The 24,311-nt window shown below is 36.0% G+C and overlaps 1 protein-coding gene across 1 annotated transcript in view; it reads right to left on the minus strand.

Annotated features, from left to right (window-relative positions):
- Window positions 1-24,311, minus strand: part of DDX10 (DEAD-box helicase 10) — a 263,094-nt gene that overhangs the window by 67,129 nt on the left and 171,654 nt on the right. Inside the window, exons 14-16 of the mRNA XM_053670437.1 lie at window positions 22,704-22,823; window positions 19,369-19,530; window positions 8,059-8,115 (exon numbers count right to left, since the gene is read on the minus strand). Of these exons, the coding sequence (XP_053526412.1) occupies window positions 8,059-8,115; window positions 19,369-19,530; window positions 22,704-22,823 (339 nt within the window). The remainder of the gene's footprint in view (window positions 1-8,058; window positions 8,116-19,368; window positions 19,531-22,703; window positions 22,824-24,311) is intronic.

The raw sequence follows: 24,311 nt of genomic DNA on the forward strand, positions 1-24,311 counted from the left end.
AGAAAAGGCTTCAGAAGGAAACAGTGCTGGCAGGAAGCGGCTACGCAGCAGACACCTAGGCACTAGGGAAAGCAGAGGGAAAAGTAAAGTACAGAAGACTATGGGAGGTTTAACTGATCTCCATGGACTGGAAATGGTAAACTGTTTCATAATATTTCACTTATAAGAAAAAACTGATCACTGGGATTATGGTGAGGTTTAACAGAAACTAAAAGGAAATTAACAATACTCTGTATGTATCAGTGGTTTTGCAACTAACTGTTCTGTTTCTTAATGTACCTACTATAAAATGGAGTTAATTGTAGATAAGGAGAGCAATTTCATGAGAAAAAACTGTTTACTTGCAATTTCTGTTTTAGTTTTTAAGATTCTCAAATGTGAATACTCTGGACTGCCTTGGAAATAAGCTGACAGCAAGGCCTAATCTTTAAGTGTTGAGTTACAGGGTTCAGAGTCCTATAAAGTAGATTCACAGCTGGGCTCTGCCATCTCAGCCATGCAATCTTGGGAAAGTTACATAAACTTCCTAAGCCTCAGTGACCTCTAAAAAAGTGAAAATAATACCAGTTACTTCAGAGTGCAATTTGTGAGGATTAAAGCAATGATGAAGGCAAAGTCACAGTATTTGCAACACAGTAGGCAGTCAGTGAATGATAGCAGCTACTAACCACTACTATGTTTTACATCAGCTACAGAAACTATTGTAATCATATTGCAAACTAACACTGCTAGCACAATTCCTTGTCTACACCAAAAATAAAGATACTCTTTACAAAATCCTGTGGTAAATTTAACCTTGATGCTAGTGAAACATTCAATATTACTTGAGTTACAATCTTTAGTAAGCGTTGAGACTGAGAGTAATATTAATAAATTATGACACCTTGAAAAAAATCCAAGATCTACCCAGAAGGTATCCAGCCATATAATATGAAAGAGACACTTATTGAATAAGATACAAGATACAAGATACAAGAAACACTGTACATAGAACAATGATGCCTCAGTCTCCTTCAGAGTGGACAACCACGGCACACTACACACTTCTCCCAATCACCATCAGCTGCCCTGTCCTACTTTTCTGAATGTCAACAGTCTGAAATCGCTTCCCTTTCAAAGGTGATTTTAGTCTTGGGAAAAGCCAGAAGTCACAAGACACCAAATCTGGGCTGTACGGGGGCTGAGTCACCTGGGTAATTTGATGTTTTGCCAAACAACTCTGCACGAGGTATGATGCATGAGTGGGTGCATTGTCGTGATAAAGCTGCCAAATCACCAGTTGCTATTAGCTGTGTACTTTCGAATCACCCAAATGGTTTCCATGGAGGAATGTTCAAGGTTAACACAAAATGTGATGCAGATTTGTTGCTCTACTCACTAATTTTGAATGCCATTGCCACACAATACACAGGCTCACTCAACAGCACCTGCTGCCCCCACTGACTAGTACAGTGAAGTCATCACTGTTCACGCATGTGCATTCCAGCCCACTCTCCTTGACTGCCAGGTCACATCAATGTTGAGCAGACCATTCTCATTATATTAACAATGGCTGGACTTTTTCCAGACAGGCCTAATAAAACTCTAAATCAAATAAAACTCTAAAGCCTGTTCAGTGCTCTTTGATATTTTTTATGCTGTTATGGGGAAGTTAAGGTAGAATGAAACCCACCCACAGATCTGGGATCTAGCCCAGTTTTGCTCTTATTTAACTGTAAGACCTTGGAAGAATCATCTATTCATCAAAGGTCTTCATTTCCTCATATGCTAAATAATTATTTGCAATATAAGAGTGTTCTATTTAAAAGTATGTGCTCTAGGGGAAGAGAGAGTAGAGAGTTACTATTATTTAATGAGCACAGAGTTTCAGTTCAGAATAATGAGAAAGCTCTGGAGATGGGTAGTAGTGGCGGTTGTACAAGTGTGATTATAATTAATGCCAAATGGTACAGGTAAGGATGGTTAAAACACTAAATTTTATGCTATGTATATTTTACCCAATAAAAAATATTTACAAATTTTAAGTATGTGTTCTGTATCTCTTTAAGCCATTCATTTACTAACTGAGTCATTCATTGAAGTATTTATTTATTAAGAGCTAATTATAAAACAAGCACTGTGACAGGGATACAAAGAACAACAAGACTTAGAGCTGAGAGGGAAAGACAGACACTGTCCAAATAAGTGCTATCAACTGTCAGATGCTTTATACAGGAGACTAGAATAGGAGTTACAAAAGCAGGCATCTCCTTTGTCTGAGAGGGTCAGAAGAACATTAAAGGGAGAACTAAATAAGCTGAGTCTTAGAAGAACAGCATATATTCACATGCAGATGATATCATGAACAGCACTATCCCTTCTCCCATAGGTAAGTTCAAATCTTCACGACTAAAGAGGACAATTCTCTGACAAGGGAACACGGCAAGTACCTATTCAATTATATAAGATGGTTAAAAGCTCAGATTTGTAATCCCCTTCTTCATTATAAAGAGAATGAGGGGGAGTAACGAAGGAAAGAAGGAAACCATCATATTAATTTTCCAGCAAACCAAACCAACACTATAATCACAATAAAAGTTGAACTTAGTTGGGTTTTCACTGCTAACTTAGATATTAATGAGTAAAAAGCACATCATCTAAAAGACTCAGTGTTGTTTATTTAAAAAGTACAAGGACAATATAATGGGTCCTATTTTAGTATTAAAACAAGGTATGATCTGAGCAGATTGCTTAGAGAACTGAATGACTCATTTAGAGCACCATTAAATAAGTGATTGTATCAGGACAGCAAATGGCACCCATGGAAGAGTTCAGTCCCTTCAAATGGGAAAGCAATTTACTTTTAGAGAGAGCCTTTGGTCTCCTGGGAATTGGGACTATAAACAAACTTATGTTTCTATTATCTTGCTTGTAATTTTACTGAAAGCTGTTTGGTCTAAAATAAACTGATCCCATAGAGTCCTTGTAATCTTAACTGTATTAAGAACAAAGAAGGAAACTGGTATTTCAATATTATGAAATGCTAAAAGAAGAAAAAAGAAAAAAGCCAGGGGAGTTAAAAGGGTTATATGAAATACATGAAATGAAGAGAAATTTCCTCCCAAAATGAAAAAAAAAAAGAATCTTAATTTGGTGTTAGTCAATAAGATATGCCAATACGGAATACATGCAAAGGCTTAAGATCCAGAAAAGTTAGAATGGACTGTTACCAACATTCATCAATGTCTATAGTAGCTTTACAATGAGAGAGAATCCTTTAGCAGATAAGCCAACAGTAAGATATGAAGGAAAAAATAGCAGTTATCCACAAATGTTGAGAAAAGCCGAGGACCTATACTGGGAATTGCACTGAGTACAATTCCTACTTTTTTGTTATATGTCTTATCTCAGATCAAGATTATGGAGGGCAACAATATAAGCATGATTAAAAATGACCATGTCATATATACCCTTTGAAGCTCAGAAAGGGAAACAATATACCCAGGGTTACCCAGCAGTGTAGACCCAGCCTGCTTCTAGTCCCAGGTCAGCATTCTCTCCTTACGCAATGTATTTCCTATCAGTAATTTTCTACAAATAGTTGTTAGCCCATGTACCATAGATCAAGTGTGCTTTATAAGGGGGGAAAAAAAAGAGGTGAAATGTTATGTACAGAAACAGCACAGGGCAAGAACAGTAACAGGGAATGAGGATTCAGGTAGGCCCGCTACACAAACCAGTTGTGCTACCAGCAGTCATTTACTTGTTTTTGGCATTCACTGATTTGGGTACTCTTAAAATATTAAGCATTCATGTATGTATTTAAGTAGAACCATCATTTCAAATAAAATCTTCCCTGGAAGATCAGTACATGTAAGAGGAAAAAAAAAACCTTCTCTGATTAATAACAAAATGGAAGCAGAGTCCTGCCCAAATAGCCCTCTTGTCTCCTAGGAGGGTGGAGGGAGGTGCCCCAATACTTCTGAAGAACCCTCAGCCACTCACAGTGCTGTTTAAAGCTACAGGAGAAGATCAGTGGAGGCCCCGCAGATCTTACATTCCACGTACCCAAGAAAAACTTAGAAAGTGATTTGAAAGATTGAGTTTTCACTTTGTCAAGCAATGGTTATTTTAAAAATCATTACTTCATAAATAAATGGACATTCCAGAGCCAAAAAACAGGAAAAAGTTTCTATCAAAATGAATAAATTTAGCTTTGCTTTTATGAATAATTTATGAATAATTTATGAAATTATTGGTGGCCAGAGAAAAAGACATTTTAGACTGGTACATCAGAAAACTACCCCAGACCATCTCTCTCAGGCCCGTTCATGCCCTAAAACTATATAATTTCTACTTCTCTCGATCTCCTATCCTGAAAGAATTGAGACCAACCAAAATACTACGTCCTAAAATTATTATTTGTTAGTAAATAAAGTGCCCCAGGGTCACCAAAATAAAGATGCAATAAAAACCAGACCAAAAATAAATCAAGTTAAAGTGTACAAGCATTAAACTTCAACCTTAAAATGTATGATATAATCCTAATTATTTTAATATCATATGCCCATACCTAAAAAATAAGAATCATAAGCAACATCTGCAATATATTCAAAGCAATGCTTAATTTTCTAGTGTTTAAATGTTTTCTACTCTTTGCTCCTTCACCTTCAGTGTTCATTTTTATAAATTTCATACATTTTAAAAATAAATTCTACTTTCTTTTCAAAAGTAGCATAGCACTGAGACATTTCTGGGGATCTATTTCCTCAAGTTTCAGCACTGTTGTTGCTTCTTTACATTTCTGCAAAATTCTTCCAGCCACCACAGGCTGGTACGAGCACTTGTGACCATCAAAGTAACATGAGAAAAACCTAACTGGATAATGAGGTGAAGCTATATTTCCAGGATTATGCAACCTCCCTACACTCAAAACGTAATGTGGTCTATTGACCACTGCTGAAAATATTTTTTCAGATCTTAGTTCAAAATTTCTGTTATAAGTATATACAACATCCTGTCAAGTAAAATTCTACTGTGCATTTCAAGTATTTCTCTACTGCTGTCTTGATATCCAAAAACCTCTATCTCCCAAATCACTAAATATTGGCTATCCAAAAAACGTTAAAAGTTTCAATTTCATGTTTCTCTCCTACTCCTGCGTGTAACATATTCTAGGCAGATATTAGATCTATCTTCTAACAAAAAGCTGTAATCAATTCCTGAGAGGTCCACTCCAACTTTATTTTACTGTACTAGGGCTTTGAAGCAATTTTCTTAGGACCATTTTCTATGTCAGGGAAGAGATAATTACCAACCATCATTCAGAATATTGAAAACACTCATATTACTCTTTTCTTTTTTCTTGGAAATAAATATAATTACTTTAACTTTTATTTAAACACTTTTTTCCAATTTAAAAAAATATACTGTGCCCTGTATGTTCTTCATAAGTGTATTTGCTGACAGAAGCACAAATAGGGCAAAAAGACAGCTATGTGAGTCTCTTTCTCACACTTTCAGTTTCTACACACTGATTTCTTCAAAGAGCTATAGTAGGTAAAACTACACTTCTTGGTATAGAAAGTCTACAAATATCACTTTGTTTCCACCACTAAAGCACCATTTGGAAATCCTACTGGTTCAGTGACTGAAGGATGTGGTAGAATGAAGCTGACAAAGGGCCTCGGAAGGCACAGCCTCAACCCTGGCTGGTGTGGCTCAGTGGACTGAGTGCTGGCCTGCCAACCAAAGGGCTGCTAGTCAAGGCACATGCCTGGGTTGCGGGCCAGGTTCCCTGTAGGGGGTACATGACAGGCAACCACATATTGATGTTTTTCTCCCTCCCTCTCTTACTAAAAATAAATAAAATCTTTTTAAAAAGGTACGGCCTCAAATACACAACGTTTATGTTTAAATATATTAAAGAGGGCAAATTTTACTCTAAAACTATCACATCCATCATTTAAAGCACACACACACACACACACACACACAGACAACAGGAAACTTGATCATTCATATTCTATATTCCTTCTTGGACATCACAGAACTTTGGGCCATTGCCACTTTCCAGAATCCTTCCAAATAATATTTTCTGTGTCTGTTTCCAAAGGGGCACCTAAAAAGCCATGAGGGCCTCCATCCCTGTGACTTTTATTCAAAAAAAGCTCAGTGTATAAAGATTGATTCTGAGTTAATTCCGTGGGCTCTGTCAGCCTGAATCTGTTACTACTACAGTCCTTGGTGTCTCCAGGAATGTTTGAGTCCTACAACCCATCCACTCGTCCCTCTGCTAATATCACTCTTACAAGAGCACTGCCACCTCTGAACACACAGACCAGGCTGTGAAATGGAGGCAACTCGACTATTCACAGTGATACTTAAACACAGCCTTTGGCCAGTGAAAGCTCCTGGCCGAGCAGCAAAGCCACATCAGCTACAGAGCCTCTTCTATTTGTTCCTAGTATAATCGCTGGTGGTTATACAGAAAGGAGATGTCCTCTTGATGATAAATTCCTCCTTCTTTCTTAAATGTCAAAAAACAAACACCTATGACAAATATGGGAGGGAACGAAGGGTAAAGGAATGGGCTTGGCTGGAAAAGTTCACTTTGGAGATCTGTCCTGAGGGAAAACAAGCTCTGCTGGCCTTTTCTGCCTTTTGTCTGTGTATTTCCCAGCTGGCACAGTATCAAAACCAAAAACATACACAAATTTACGAGGAAAAAAGAGGCACAAGAGGCAAGCTCAAGGGTGAAAGCAATTTCTTACAGTTTAAACACTATGAAAGATAAAGCATACAGTATCAACTACTATAAAGAAAAAACCTGTATTTAGTAATACACAAATATGCATGAATACACACAAAGGAAAGATAGTAATAGGGCTTTTTTTTTTGGCTCCAGATCATAACTTTCACTTTATAATTTTTACATGCAGAAATGAGAGCTTCTTAGTGAAATAAATAGGAATTTTTTATATGAACATACAATATTCATTTGTACATATCAAATGCTTTCATTAGATTTAAGATTTTCTTCTTAGATTTAAATTTTTCCCACTTCAGCCCTAAAATCTAATTTCCACGCCATGACAGTTCCCATCTGCATTTTAAAAGCATATACAGAATCCACCACCTGATTTAACAGTCAGGCTACAAACAATAAAGCTACAGCTTTATTTTGGGCACCTTTGAAGGCAGAGTGATATTTTATGCTGAATATAAGCAGTCTTTTCATTTTGCACTGTGGAGTAATTGTTTCCCACTTCAGAACTACAACATGAGTTATCATCTTTGACTTGATCTCTAAGCGCTAGGGCTGACAAGAAAAAAATTGACATAGAACATTATGGGATTACTCAAGAGAGCTGGATCTTTGCTAACTGCCAAGAAGAAATCGAGGATAGTCAGGCACAGCACAAAGAGATACAGCATAAGAAATGACATACATTACTCAGCGCTGGTTTTAGGAAATCATTTCTCCTAAATGTCCCCAGAATACAGAAACTGAACCTTTCTTGGTGTCAAATACACCACATAAAAATTACTGCCGCACATGAATGGTGCTGACTATTGTACATATATATTTCAGCAAAGCTGAACATTTATACTTACGGAAAATTACTGTTTACAGAATATGTAGTGGGAGACACAGAGAGCTTTCTCCCAGATTCTAAGAATTGAATTGAAGCAACCAATGCTTCCAGTTTTCTGTTATCAGGTTGGTTTCACATTGACTGTCCACCAAGTCTAAAAATGGTATCATTTAAAACCCTATCAGGCCTGGCCCACAGAGTTAACCATCTCCTATGTTTAATATGTGCAATATATAATAAAAAAGGTTGTGGAGTAGTAGAGCAAAGGCCAAGAAACAAATCATGTTAGGCATCTTTCATCCAGTATCACAAAGAAAACAAATTAATATGAGAAAGTAAATAACAGGTACACACAGACTTAAAATCCAATTCAAATGTTGTGATGTATAAATAAATATAAAAGGCAGATGGAAAAGAGAAGTATTTAAATTCCAGTCAGTGTTACAAACACTTTCTCATTAAAATATAAACCCTTTCTTACCTTTGCATGTTTCTTACTGGCTTCTCTCCTGGCTTCCCTTTCTTTTAATCTTTTCTCCTATAAGAAGAGGGAGAAAATCAGCAACGTGCAAACTTCTGTCTATTACCTATAAACCAGACTACACATTCATAAGTTTTTTCTTAAGCCAACTGAGACATGACATTTATTTTTCATTCATCTCTGAATAAGTATTTTATGACATTTGCACACATATTTGTAATCATTAACTATGTGTCAAACAGACCTGGAGTTAAATCTCATTTCTACCACTTACTGTAAGCTGTGCAATTCTGAGCAACTTATTTATATTCTGACTTTCATTTTCTCATATAAACATAAAGATAATAGAAACACATATTTGATAAAATTGGTATAAGAATTATATAAAATAACAGATTTAGTACAATTAGGGATATATGACTGGTATACAATCAATGTGGGCTATTAGAATAAAAAGAAGGAAAAATGCAATCTTTACTATTTCCCTTTTCCTTTGTCTAAAAACAGAATTTATAAGGATATAAAACTTTCATCTTTGGGGTCTTAGAAAAGTGGCAATATTTTCTCAAACAATAAAAGACCATTCTTATAAAGCATAATTATTTTATCAAATTACTTTATAAATTCCCCATTTGTTTTCCAATGATAAAATAGTCAGAAAATATAAAACTAACATTTTTAAAAGAAAAAATATGTACAATATTAAAATTCAAAATAAACTGATTCAGCTAAAGTTGAAAAAGAACTTTGTTTTAAATGACACCCTTTTTTCCTCTTTAAGAATAAGGTATTAACATAATAAAAAGGCTATTCTTAATCCAAAGTTCACAGCTAACAATTTATATATTGTTTTAAATTTTCTTTTCATGCAGTAATATGAAACTGCAATCATGATCACTATTACATTAAACATCCATTAACATGAGAATTAACAAGTTTTCTAAATCTGGGTACTCTATTATTACCATTATACTTTATATTGTATATACATGGCTTTCTCCAGATTCAAAAGCCAATTCTAATACACTCTGAACAGACCTCAGGTTGTTCTGTTGCTTACAGCATTGAAAAGGACATGTATTTGCTATTAACCACCCTTATCTGGGTTTATAGACTCCTGTAAGACAAAGTGAGAACATAAATATTCAAAGTCTCAAAGAGGAAGGGAATTCACAGAGCTCAGAGACTCACTTTCTATAGCTTCAGATTACACAGTAAAAAAGCTAAATTATAAGTGAAATAAAAATTCAAATCACAACCATGAATGTGCCACAAATCTAAATGTATAATGTTACATAATGACTGTCTGTGATTATTATTTTTTTCTCTACCCCAGTTTTGGAAAAAATGGGTGTTACTTTGACTTCCAAATAAAACATAAAACTAAAAGGGTAGGTAAAACTTAAAACAACATGCAATTAATTATACAGAAGAACATTCTAAAGATACTTGAAAATCACAAGACCAAATAAGGAAAAGGAAAGATAAAGAAAAACTCAGAACTTGACTTGTTCATTGTCAAAGAGTTTATAGTAAGTGGCAGAGACTGATCTTAAACTTGGGTCTCTGTATGCCAAATCTAGTGCTTTTTTGCAATACATTCTAATAAAAATTAAAATGTCAGGGTTTAAAGACTGTAACAGATGTGACTTTAATAACAAAAGAAAATAAAACCTGGTATTATTTTAACAAACTGCCAATTAATGCAATAGTTATTATCACACTTTAACCCTGAACTAGTTCTCCAAAGAGTTTTTAAGAGTTGTTCTGCCACTAAAGTAAAATAACCTCAATGTTTCCTCAATTTGTGGGAGGGAAAAAAGGTAATGGATGGCAGTTTCTAAACATCTGCACCCAAATTTTCTATAAAAGTTGGTACCAACTACTGATTTTCTATGAACATTAGCAGACTACAAAATAAATGAAGGCAGCAAAATATTAAATGAAAGAATTTAAAACAAGTGATCATAATTGTGCTTAGTTTGAGAGACAGCTATAGTTTGTGGATGCATGTATTTGTAATTTTACTTCTTTCACAGACACAACTTAGCTCTATCTTCTACAAAAAGTTTTCATGTTTTGAAGGTTAAATTAAGCAGAGCAGTATCTTATATGTTATTCTACAAAGACTATAGTGACTTTCAAGTTTGCACTATTTAAACTAATTTTAAAACAGCTATAAAAAACATCAAATAACTAAAAAGTACTAAAATTGTACTTGCATTTTACATATTTTTAAATCTAACAAAACTTTGAAGTATTATTCTTCCTATTTTATAGATGAAAAATTGAAGAGCAAAGTGATTAAGTACCATACTTTTCAGACTATAAGACACGCCCCTCAAATGGGGAGGGGGAATGGGGGTACTTCTTATAGTCTGAAGGTAGTTTGCCTGGCCCACTGTGGGGACAGGGATGGTGGTGGAATGGGATCACCAGTTATTAAACATTTCACCACATTTTTTTCCCTATTTTTCTCCTCTAAAACCTAGGTGTGTCTTATGGTCTGGTGCATTTTATAGTCCTAAAAATATGGTAACTTGTCTGTGGTCACAAAGCCAGTAAGTGATGAACCTGGGACTGAAACTGGATCTCCAGAGCCCATGTCCTCACCTCCCTCATCTCTAACACACTTCTATACTCCTCACTCATCCATTAGAAAGTTTAGCTTTGTAGATGAATAGTGATTTCATCTTACCAATACGTTTCAGATAAATGTTGCATTTCCTTTTATTATTACTGATGATCTAGTACCATAATGGTCTTTTCATCCTGATAGCATTTTTTTTTTGCTAGCATTTTGTGGACATTCTTTAATTAATTTTTGCCCATCTTAACAGATAATTAACTACATTTAACACTCACAAAGATTTCTGTTATAATTATCCAGTAGCTGGTCTTCTCTCAGAACATTAGAATATTTGAAAATGGCACTTCAATGTTCCAAAGAATAACCTAGATATGTTCACATCAGAAAAAACTATTTCTATTTATATACAAGTAAAAATAAACTTTATTCTGAGATTTTTTCATCTAGTCAATTTAATCACAGCACAAAAAAGATTATATTGACCATTTCCCACTACTACTGAACTCCAATATTAATCACAGTATTATAATCAGTGAAGGATATTTTAAATTTCAGATCTCAATTGGCTCTCAGGACTCACATAGGCATGGCAAGTGGGAAAATTCTTTAAAGATTTCTGCCACAAGTCTCGGATGGATGAGAGATCCAAAACTTTTACAATATGAAGTGAACATGACTTGGACATGAAACTAAAGAGCAATAAAAAAGAATAAACTTTCAATACTGAATGGAACAAAAAGAAAATTAGAAAACTTTTCACTATTACCTTAAAAAGCCATGTTAACAGTTTATCTGAAAAGGCAAGAGTATACATTAGTCTTTAAACAGAGAACAGAAAGTAGAATTATGGTAATCCATAATTTGGAAAATTGATATAGGGAAGGAAGTATGATTATTTTCCTTTATTAAAGCTGAAAAATTATTTTAAAAAATAAGTATATAGATTATAGATGTTTTAAATGATAAGACATAATGATAAAAGGTTAGGGTACAATGACTTGAGGAGAAAATATAATTGAATTTTATTAGATTCAGTAACTATGATTCCCTTTACATACCTTAATTTTATGTGGTCCAAACGCTTTAAATAGTTTATTTTCCTATTTCATTTTTGAGGATTAGTACCAAAAGCTATTTATTTTATGCCACACAAAAAGATAATATTTTGTCTTTAGTTCTGCCATGCTACAAATGATTAAATACAAGAAGAACATGAAATTCAATGATAAAATCAAATTCACATAAGACAGAAGAACAGGAAAATCACATTTCATGTGACAAAAATACTCTCTGACAAAATGCTCTCTCTATTTATGTTATTATGCTTCTTTTGGCTTCTCACACACACACTACAGTACTTTGTTTCCAGGAAAAAAGTGCCAGTGCTATGAAATATGAATTTCATCAACAGTCAGGACTACATATTTACATTTTATGGCAATCCTGGAAATTTGTAGATTCGGAAATACAACCCATAATTAAGGAGGTGGTGGAAGCACAACCTATCTGTATGACTCTCAGGCAACTGTGTCAATGTGGTAAGGAAACTGGGTCCCCGCTGTCACACAGGGAAGGAGAGGACGTCACTCCTTATTGTGGTATTGCAGAAACCTTCTTCAGTAAAGGAAATCGGTCAACAAAAGTGAGTAAAAGAAGGACTAAAAAGATTTTTGGCCATGAAGATATCCTCTCCTCTCCAAGAACAAAATCCTCATAAACTTGAAACCTTCCCAGGAACTTGGAACACAACAAGGTTAATGTGCTATTATTCCTGGGATCCCCAACCTCTGGGCCCAGAGCAGTACCAGTCCAGGACTGTTAGGAACCAGGCCACACAGCAGGAAGAAAGCCTTTACGGAATGGGCTGGAATCCTCCAGAAACCATCCTCCCCCGACCACCACACCACCCCATGCCACAAAGGTTGGGGACTGCTGATATTCAATAGAGTTTCATTTAAACAACATAAAAAATGGCTTTCAGCATATAAATATGCAACAACTACAAGGATATGAAGATAAAGAGAAAAATTTACATGGAAACACTGATTCACTAATTAATTCTTTCAAATACTTGCTGAGCTACTATGCACCAGGCCTCAGGGTTGGCTCTGGGTGTATCGAAATGGGCAAAATAAACAGTCTTTGTAGTCTATGACCTAACCTTGTCAGACCCTTTAATTCCATTAGTACCAAACTCTACCCCTGCTTCTTAAACCCAGTCTCCAGCAATTGACCATTAATTTAACAACCACGGCACCTCTCAAACATCATGTGCTATTTTTAAAAATCCACAAAACAAAGAACTGAAGAAAAATAGATATAATAAACAGCTCAAAGATGACTCAGTTGATAAGATCTCTACAATTTTAAGTATTTGTCTTATTTTGGAAACTGGAATGATGAAGGGCTCAACTACCAAGATGTTCAACTCAGTGTCACAAGATGCTACAAGCTCATAAAAATAAGAACAGAAACCTCCCAAGCAGACATCTTCAAGTTATAGGCGAAGGTTCTGTAGTAACAGGCTAGCTCCTTTTTTATAATAAACCTGGTTGTGATAGATAATAAATAGGAAGAATTGAAAATGGAAGGGAGATAGTGTTGTACAGGAAAAGCATGTTTTTTCCTCCCCTGTAAATAAGCTTTATTCATAAAGTCCATTTTAGAATTAAGCATTAGGCCCTGGCTGGTGTGGCTCAGTGGATTGAGAGCTGGCCTGCAAACCAGAAGGTCACTGGTTTCATTTCTAGTCAGGGCACATGCCTGGGTTGTGAGCCAGGTTCCCCGCTGGGGGCATGCAAGAGGCCACAACAGACCAATGTATCTCATTCATTGATGTCTCCCTCTCTTTCTCCCTCCCTTCCCCTCTCTCCAAAAAAATAAATAAAATCCTTTTTTTTTTTTTAATTGAGCATTAGATGCTTAGTCCCTTGCCCTCATGATGACATATCTGGTAAGTGAAATTTCCTAAAACCTTATGAGCCAGATAAGTCTCTGACAATGTCCTAGACTCCTAAAGGACCACAACTACTTAAACATGGATTTTGGTACTAGTAACTATACAGCTATGCAATGAAGATTCAGGGAAAGGCAACATTATTAGTATGGGGTACTAAACTGTAAACTTTTACCAATTTTTTTATTCCTTGCTCTGGAAATGTGAACGATTTTCATCATTTGTTATTCCTTCTTCAAAACCTTCCATTCTTGTTATCATCCTCCATCTTTTTATTCATTGTTTCAGAGTTACCCTGTTGTAAGAGAATGCCTGGTGGTTTGAATTAGGTAGGAATACCTCTGAATAGTTAAAATCAAAGTCTGCACCATAACAAAAGCCTTGGTAATGAGTCCCAAAGTTGCAACGAGTAAACTGTAGGGCCTTATACAAATTACTTGACCCTTCTAAGTTTTAATTTTATCGTCTGTACCATGAGGTAACTCACTTATTTCAGAAGTTAATTTTTAGCATTTAATATATGTAAAGCGTTTAGTGCAGAGCCCAAGTAACTCACTGCTACTACTTGTTACTGTTCATGTTCTGTTCTTACTATTTGCCTGATTACTGCTTCCCTCCTTCTTGGCTTCCATATAAATTTATGTTTAAGATACCTGAATTATATGCCAACTAATTCTATGTCAATGACAAAATAGATTTTCTAATAAGTCCCTTTAATTCTTAGCTAACTTACTAATGTTCATGTTAGTAATAAGTGGATCCCAGAGCAATGCTGTGCCATCTCTGCAAGCACTCCAGAGTCGTATCTTTTTTTTTATTTAATTATTTTTCAAGTACAGTGTTCGGTCTTTTACTCCCATCCCAGCCCACCCACCCACCCCTGTGCTCCCCGCCTCCCTCCCATTTCCACCCCCTAGTTGTTGTCCGTGTGTCCTTTATACTAGTTCCTGTAAATCCTTCCCCTTTGAGACATGACTGTTACCTAAAAACACAATCCAAAATGGATAGAGCACTCAAAGCAAATTTCAAGAGAAATGAAAGGGAACTTCCTAATGAACCGCTTCTCTCAACTCTGAGCTGTTAGAGCAGATATTAGCTCCCTAAATACAAGTAATCTTTCAGAACTAAGAATGATGACACACCACAGAGATTTTCACTCCATTAAATTAAAATCCTTTTAGTAACATGCTCCATGATCCATCTTCCACAGTTTTGACTGAATTATTTTTAAAAAAATTATTTCTATGCAAAAGTAGTGGTTTTGCCTTTACAATTTACTAATGACTTCACATGTAAAAATTATAGCTTGTGCTGTATTTCTACTTCTGATGAATGGTTTCAAGAGACTCAGCAGAGAAAGCAGTAACAGGCCTAGTTAAGTACAGTTACTTATGAATTGCCAGGGAAAACTGAAGACTAGAATGGTCTCGAAAGAAAATGCTGTTTAATGGCTATATCGAAGCCTCATGAAGAGAAATGAAGCTGCCAACTAAGTAACCTAAAGTGGTTACGCAAGGGCCCCGAAGTCTTCCAGGTGTGTAACTCTGAGTTCCAACAAGCAGGTGAGTATAATTCTATTCCCAGTGATGCTATAAATTTTTATTTTTGCTATAAACCAGTTAAAATTTTTCCTGCTCACTTTTTAAATCTTTAAGAGAAAGATATTTACTGGAGTCATAGTACAAATTACAGAGCTTCCAGAATTTGTCAGATGAAAATATGAGTCAAGGACAGATGTAACAGCATGGAGGAAAAAGAGGTGGGGAAAAAAGAAGAGCTAAGTCCTATACTGCAAAGACTGAGTACTCAGTCCATGGTGAAAAGCTCAGTCCATGGTTTAAACACAGGAGCAAAATAACTATCTCCAAACAGAATTAGTAAGACTAAATTCACTTATATATTAAATATCTTAACATTTTAGAACAAAAGATAACCATGAAATATTTTGAATATGCTGAAAGAATACACCTAAGTTTATGAAAACTAAAATTGATACATTAAAAAAATAAAGTATGTCAAACAGAATTAGAGATTTTCACAGTTTTCTTCTCACATATAAAGTTTTTTCAAGCATATTCCTCACTCATAATTTTGTGTCAACAGTTTATTTATCTTCTTCTATCTCCATGAAGTAAAGCTTCTTCTTAGACCCTAAAGTTAGTATTACAAGTATTCTTTAGGGACATACAATTCTTCTTCATATGGTTTCATAGAAATAACAAAATCAGAAGTGGAAGCTTCAAGGGAAACATAATTATAGTTGCCCTGCATAAAACCTTATGCTAGAATAACTAAGAATTGTCATTATAGGAAGTAATATACTGAATTAGGGAAAAAATACAATTTCAAAACTAATCATGTATTCAGTTAGAGCAATTAAGATAAAATAATCTGTGTAGAATAATAATATATTTAGTTTTTGAAGTAAAAGTTTAGTAACTTTTGGAAAATAAGTGAACGAAAAAGAAGCCTTATCACCAAGCAAGGAACCCAATTTGTCAGCTAGGGAAAATTACAAATTAAAATTCCATTTTTCAAACATTTCATTCCCATGTCTTATCAACAAACACAAAGCCAGATAATCTCTGATCATCTGCAATTGACTACAAGCCCCACTCCCTTGTTTTTCAGAATAGGGAAATATAGTCCGAACTGGTGACTAGTAATCCCAGGTTGGACTAGGTAATGCCAAACTCAGGGTCAGATGCAAGTACTCCACCATACTCTTCCCATTGAACATTACCCCAAGTGTTGAAACTTGTCATTTAACACAGGAATCCAGTTCATGGCAGCTTGGCGCATCACTGATTCGAGCACCTGTACTGTGTTTTAGTTATTCCATTGTAATAAACATACTAATCCCAAAGTGCTCACAAATATCACAGTTTCCCTAATTCAATACACAGATACTAAGATATGGGTAAATAATGACTTTACTAATAAAAATACCAATAAACTAATCATACTTATGTCAAGAAGTATTTACATTAAAATTGAATAGAGGACTATTTTTAGTTACTTCCTTGTCTTTTTTTCAATCTCTGATGTGGAAGGTATGCCACAGGTCACAATGTGCAGAGTATTCCTATTTTACATAAAATAACAACCTTTAGTTTTTTTTTTTAAAAAGACATGTCTTCTAATTACAGAGGTACTGACTTGAAAACCACCAGTATATAAAGTTCTTGTAATTTTTCTCACAACTATGTCTACCCAAAACTGCTCTGTTCAACTTTGCCATGAGGAAATCACAATGATAGTTTAAAAATCATATGCTACATTTTAACGATGGTCCAAAGAGAAGAAAATGAATTCTTTCAAAGCTCAAAAATAAGTGGAAAAACAAATGTGAAAAACAATATATATGTATATGTGTGTGTATATATGTGTATATACATATATATACACACACACACACACAGTATAGTACCTTTCATGTAAAAAGGAGAAAATAACAATATGTATATCTCTTTACTCCTGTTTACATTAAGAAAGTGGGAGGGTACATTAATAATTAATAGAAATAGTTACCTATGGGGTGGAGGTATGAATAAGAATGAGATACAGGCAGAAGCAAGATTTTTTGTGATCTTGATTTTGAAACAATATTAATACACTATTCATTCCAAAAATTTAATGTTAAAAAGAGGTTTCAAAAACCGTTTGTTCAGTGACAGAAAATCCATAGTTAAGTATAATTTAATTGCAATTTTCCCAAGGACAGAGAAACACATGTCCTTTAAGTATTCTATCTTCACAGTCCAGCACAGAAATGTACAATAAATGTATGATTAGTCAATTTGAAACTAACTTTCTAAAGGATTCAGAAATCCTTTAGATTTCTGAATATTCCACCACCTGAATACAATAGAAACTTTTACACATTGGGGGGAAAGGGGTAAAAGGAAAGACAAAGGGGAAAAATATTAAATTCTTCACATTTCTTCTACTGCTAGGTACAATTTTAAGAAAAAAAGTTCTTATGCTCAATCTTCCTCTGCATCCATACTTGAAGCATACTATGAACTGACACAGGGAAAGCTACTTACACTCTTAATATTACTAAAACTTTTAGTTCCTTTTAAAGTACTATACTAAAAGCAGCAATGCAGGCAATGTTTAGTTTTCTCAATAACCTAAATACCTAACAGCTGCAACCAGTGTATTTCAGGTTCATTAGTTTTCCCTATTTCTGAAAATGTTTTTTCACAATTCATTTCTATCCCTGAAGCTTCCTTCGATACTTCCTTTTTTCTTACTCATCAAATGTTACTGTGAAGCTGCACCCAATCTTAAAGTGAGAATTGCTGCTCTTAAAAAACAAATTATGAGGCCATTAAATAGTTACAAGGTCAAAAAGGAGTCAAAAACTTCAAGTATCCTTCTAAGGATACAACGAATAGTGTCTTCAGTGAAAAGTTTAAAAGTTTCTTAATACAAACAATATTATAGCAGCGATTCTTGGGTTTGACGTTGTAGAGGCCTGAAATAATTCATTGTCTCACGGGTACGCTGCAGAAACTTCTTTAAAAATGTAAATATGTTTTATTTCATTAACTGACTTATTTTATCTCACCAAATGTCTACTTTAATGGAAATTAAGTAGTGTGAAGAGACAGCAATATCATAAGAGAAAACTGCCAAGTTTAATAAGGCCAATTAGGCACATGCATATTATATAGTAACACTCTCCCTTACAAGGTTTCCTTTTCCTTTTATTATTAAGTTTGATCTTGTATCCACTACCAAGTAATTGTGCTATGGAGGAAATAAAGGCAACTATTAAGGTGAAGCTTAACACAACACTAATGTCACTCAAACGGATCACTGGTGAAACAAACTGTGGTACGTGCCTAACCTGGCATATTACTCAGCAATAGAAAGAATGAAGCACTGATACACACAACAACTTGAATGAATTGACAGAGAGCATGCCACTGAGTGAAAAAACTCAATCCCAAAGGCTACATACTATGATGTCTCACTTCTGTAGTATTCCTGAAGCGACAGACTGTAAACATGGAGCACATGGGATCTCTCTGTATTATTTCTAGTAACTACATGTGCAACTACAATTATCTCAAAATTAAAACTTTAATGCTTTTTATTGATTTAAGTAACAAAAAAGAAGCCCTGGCTGGCATAGCTCAGTGGATTGAGTGCAGGCCTGTGAACCAGAGTATCGCGGTTCGATTCCAAGTCAGGGCACATGCCTGGGTTGCAGGCCGGTTCCCAGCAGGGGACACATAAGAGGCAACCATACATTGATATTTCTCTCCCTCTCTCCTTCCCTTCTCTCAAAAAATAAATAAATAAAATATTTTTTAAAAAAAGTAACAAAAAAGAGAGGGGGAGAGACAGAAAGAAGCATCAATTTTTATTCCACTTATTTATGCATTCATTGGTTGATCCTTGTATGTGCCTAACTGGGGATCGATCCCCTAACCCTGATGTATTGGGCCAACATTCTAACCAACTGACCATCCCGGCCAGGGTCCAAAATTAAAACTTTAACTAAAAAAAAACAAACTAATATTATTTGGGTCATGGCAACCAAAAGCAGATTTAGGTGACATTCTCAGAAACCAGTCAATATACAAACCCTCTACCAAATGAAAGAAAAGGGAACAGATAAAATGACAAAACCACTACAGAAAAAGAAGTGCTAGAGAAAATAAAATAATAATACGATTATTAATATCTAGGTATGCATAGGAACATATTAAATTTCACTCAGTATTAATTCATGATGGAAAAAGCTTACCCGATGCTTTGCCTTTATTTTCTTTCTATACTCTTCTTTGTCAAATTTGTCCTCTTCTCGGAGCCTTTCCTTTGCTTTATCTAAGTTGATACCACCAGTGTCATCCTCTTCTTCGGTATCCTTCAAGACAGATTTCTGCATTTGTGGCCACTGCTGAACCAACTGCAGACAGGGAAATGATTCAGTATGGGATGGGAGGCAGGGAACATCAACATAAAACCATTTCCTTTTGTATAATGACTTTGAAATGGTACATGTACATTTCCTGCCTTACTAGCTGTGTTTCTTAAACTTTCTGACAAACTTCATAATTAAAGTGAGCAAGCCACAGAAAAGAATGTTCTAGTAAAAGTAATGTTACCATAACCCATTGAAAACAAGATTAAAGGTAAATTTCATAAACTAATTTGGAGGAGAAGGCAGTTGCCTCAGAATCATTTCAAACCGTGTTCTTAAGATGCTCTATCCCGCCAACCCAATTCCCGATGACGTGCACAGGGCCGCAGGCTGGCTGCCCAGAGCGCTTCCTCCCCATCAACTGCCGTGGCGCCTGAGGACCTCCAATGTGTCTCTCACTGCACTCTCCTGGTTTTCTGACTAGAACTTATTTCCTTGAAGGCAGTCATATGTCTTGTTCATGTATTCTCAGAGCCCAACCCAGGATCTGGTACACTTTTGGTGCACAAAATTGATCAATGGAACACATATCAACTGGTGTAACAAATAAAAACTGAAATAACTAAGCATAAAGAAGAAAATCAGTTTGGGTTTCACAGGCCTGCTCAACTCTCCATGATCGTACACGTATGGTATATGAACACATACGAGGTAACACAGAAGTCGGGGCACTGATCTGGGAGCTACGTTAATATTAAGACCTGGCTTAATATCCTGACTTTTTCACCACCTTACTGCATTACCCTAAATAAATCTTCGGGCATCTGTGTCCTTCTTTGAAACACGTGGTTTGTTTGACTCAACAATCTTCCAGGCCTAACACTGTAAAACTAGACAATTCAGACAAAAAAACCCGATTTTCTTATTTTTATCTAATAAGTGGCCACCAGAAGTATTTAAGTAGCTGCCACTGTTTTTGAAAAATGGCTAATTAACTGGCAGGCAAATGGAAGTTGGAGGCACACACATCATAGGTATTAACGCCTCCTCTCCCTCTTGTCACCACCGGTCATTCTTCAAGATGAGATTCCTACAGAGTCTCAACTTTTGGCAACAAATGGGGTTCACTAATGTCCTGCATGAGCAGCCCCAGCAGTCGCTGACACTGAATGAAGCAGCAGTGGGAGGGACCAGCTGTGGCAATGAGAATGCCATCCATTGCTCCGACCTTTCACCTCTTTCTCTTATCAGACTGGAAAAAAGTCCATCCCTCTGTGGGCTGAACAAATAGCAGCATTTCTTTTGGAGATTTTGATCACAATTTTCAATGTGGCTCACACCACACAGAGCTCTTATCAGAGTTTTTTAAGTTTAACTATAAAAGTTTACATGGAAACATTTTATAGTTAAGGATTTACATTCACCTTGGAGCTAACCAGTATAATCTATGCAGTTAAACTTAATATTACAGTAAGGAATCTCATTATGCTAACAGCACTAACTTGGTTTTACAGTAAGCATCTGCTGTAATACATCTATATTCTAGTTTAGCCTTTCTCAGGTGCTGACCTCTTCTCAGTAATTTTATAAAGATGCATTGCTTATCAACTATATAGGCTTCCTCTGCAACTACCAACAACTTTGAATTGCACTTCATTTTGTTAGTTTTCATATTATTTATACACCATTTCACTCCATCTTGATAGTGCAAATCTGGGCTTCTGAAGCAAAGCCTCCTTTTCTGAAGAAACACCCAAATCTTTCTTAACTTCAAAATTAGAGGGAAATATATGTCACTGGACAGAGACTGCTCAGGCAATACTTATATATTACTGTCTGTATATATGTGATGTGATATAGTACAGTGGGTATAAACAGTTGTTAACTTTATTGGAGTATCAGAAAATGGTTCATTCATTCAATAACCGTTTTTGAGGGTTTTATAAGTTAGATACTGTTGTAAATGCTGAGAACAGAGTAGTGAGCTAAGTCAACAAATACCATCTCTCCATTTCTTCCACAATGGAAGAAAAGGACAACCACCAAATAAATACAGAATAAATCAAGAAGTAAGTGCTATGGAGAAAAGAAAGGGCAAGGAACAAGAGACATGATAAGTGTGGAGGGCTGTGTGCTGTGTCAGGAAGAACAGGAAATCCTGTAGGTTGGTGAGAGTGAAGCCAAGAAATGACATTCATGAGACCCTGCAATGGCCTATTAACTTTTAGCCATTACTCCTTAGGTAGTCACTGGCCTTTCTAGATGTCCTTCATCTTTAAAAACAGAGATGATATTAATAGGTAGTAGAATGACCTTTCAGGAACAACCTGAGAGTGGTAACCCTCCCCTACTCTGTGAGTATATACTTATACTGAGACCAGATAATGATGAGAGCAGGGGTTTGCAACCCCCAGGATGGCTGTGAATGCTGCCCAACACAAAATTGTACATCCACTTAAAACATGAGATACTTCTGTGATTATGTGTCACAATGTATTTAATGTGTAACCCAAGACAACTCTTCTTCTTCCAGTGTTACACAGAGATGCCAAAGGTTGGACACCCCTGGATGAGTGGAAAATCAGGCACCTATGAGTCTGAGATTATTTGAAAGCAGAGAATTGCTTCCCACAGTGGCCCAGCAAATAAGAAACATGCCAATACAGTATCTAAAACTAAGGAATTGCAAAGCAGAGGCTTTTTAGAGCCCAGCAAACAAAGCTGCGGCAAGTAGTTATGTTCCTCCTTGCACATGTCCCCACAGACCACGTTGATGGATAGCATGACAAGAAAATCTGATCTATAAAAGCAGAATTTAGGAAGTTCAAAACCAACTCTGTTGTTATCACCAAGATGTATCTCAGTTTATTGTCAATAAAACATTTTTGCCTACAGGTGTACAGTTGATAGACTGCCTGCAGTAACAATGAAAGAAACTGCCTAGCACATTTTAGAGAAATGTTTTTCTCTCATTAGTGAACGGTAACTCAGGAGGACAAACTCTTTATAATACTTGGAACATACATTAAGTCCTCACTTAACATCCTTGATAGGTTCTGGGACATTAAGTAAACTGACCTATTGTGAAACCAACTGTGTCAAAGGCTAATTGATATAAACAAAAGCTAAGTTCCTATACCATCTCATCAACATCATAATGAAAGGACATTATTTGAGGACCAACTGTACCTCAGAAATAAAGCATTTAAGACTCTTACCTCTCCTTCATCAGTAAATGTTATTTTCTTATTCACTTTAAAATTTCTCTTCATTACTTTTTTCGCTTCTGCAACCTTGGTTACTTTTTTCTTGACTCTGGATTTAGAAGATTCTTTCTTCTGTGTGAGAATAAAAAGAGATGATTAAGTAAATGGCTGCTTTATATTAACAATTCAACTCTGGCAATATACTTTCAAAACCAAGTGCATTTACTGCTCATTGGCTAATGAGAAGCACCAAAAATACTGTCCAGAAATAAAATTATTAGACTTAATAACTAACGACTCCTCCCACGCTAAAGAGGTTTAAGTGTAAATAAGATGAATGTCTGACATAACCTTTAACTTTATTCTATTACTAAAAGTATGCTATCCTGATAACACTGAAGCACCAGAAACCATATGATAAGGTGATAAATGGGCAAGTAAGATAAATAAAGCTATCTTCCAGCTAAAAAAACAGCACATTTTATAAAGAGATCTAATTTCCAAGTGCAAACTTAAACTTTTAGAAGAGAAATGTTTACTTGGAAAGCAAAATGACTGCAATACATTGCCACTCAACATTTTTCCTACCATTACAGTAATTTTCTATATGAATGCTGGAAAACACCCCATGATAACTAAGCTTGACCAAAGGTGAGAAGGCATAAGAGTACTTAAACAAGGATACACTGATCAGCAAGGACCTCACTAATGTCCTAAAACCACTAGAGCGAGATATTAAAAATACAAAGCCACTGCTTCTCTATGCTAAGTGAATGCTGAGTAAACTATCTAAGATAGGAAGTTGCAGATCACACCATAGCCTGCTTTGAAGACTGACAAGAAAATAATACCTTTGAGAAGAATTTGGACTATTTTACTCAAATTAAAATCAGTAGTACTGTAGGAGGGTGCAGCCAGAGGGCCCCCAAAAGAAGAATTTGCAATGGGGTCCAGAACTCAGGGTGTCCAGAAAATATTAAAAAATATAGGATGTCCTCACCCCCACAAGTCTGAACTGGAGGGATGGGATACATTGAGCAGGGCCACTGAGGTATTTTGCACAGCAACAGTTTCATGGATAACCTCTAGAATGGTCATGTAACATATCTATAACCTGTAACTGGTTTCATAGATATGTTAAATAGCTGTGGCCATGCTCTGAGCCAGGGAGAAGAGACTGACTTCCACTCAAGATGTAACTAGGAGGCAACTCCCCAGCCCTTGTTACACCACCTGTGTGAGAGCTTGGAGATGACTGGCTCCAAGCCATTGGGCGACGCCTGCCCAGACTAATGATGGCAGCTCAGTAAAGCTGGGAAGATAGGGAAGTCCTGGCAGGTGTAGCCAATTGTGGGAGGAGTCAGAAATGGGACTGCAGAGGAAGACTGGTGCCGGGATTTAAATGCAGACACAGCAGCCACTGGGGAGAGAACCACAAGTTTTTGGCCAGAATGGGGACTCCCACAGCCATGTGACAGAGAATCACCAGGTACGTTTAGCAGAGAGAACCACGTGGCTTTGGCCAGAGTGGGGGGACCCCCCCAAACACACACAGCCACGAGAAGAACCACCATGCAGCTTTAGCAGAGAACCACCATGGGGCTGTGGCAGACAATCACC

This window comes from Artibeus jamaicensis, unplaced genomic scaffold (genome assembly GCF_021234435.1).
Source record: "Artibeus jamaicensis isolate MK-2021 breed Jamaican fruit bat unplaced genomic scaffold, CSHL_Jam_final contig_585, whole genome shotgun sequence".
NCBI lineage: Eukaryota > Metazoa > Chordata > Mammalia > Chiroptera > Phyllostomidae > Artibeus > Artibeus jamaicensis.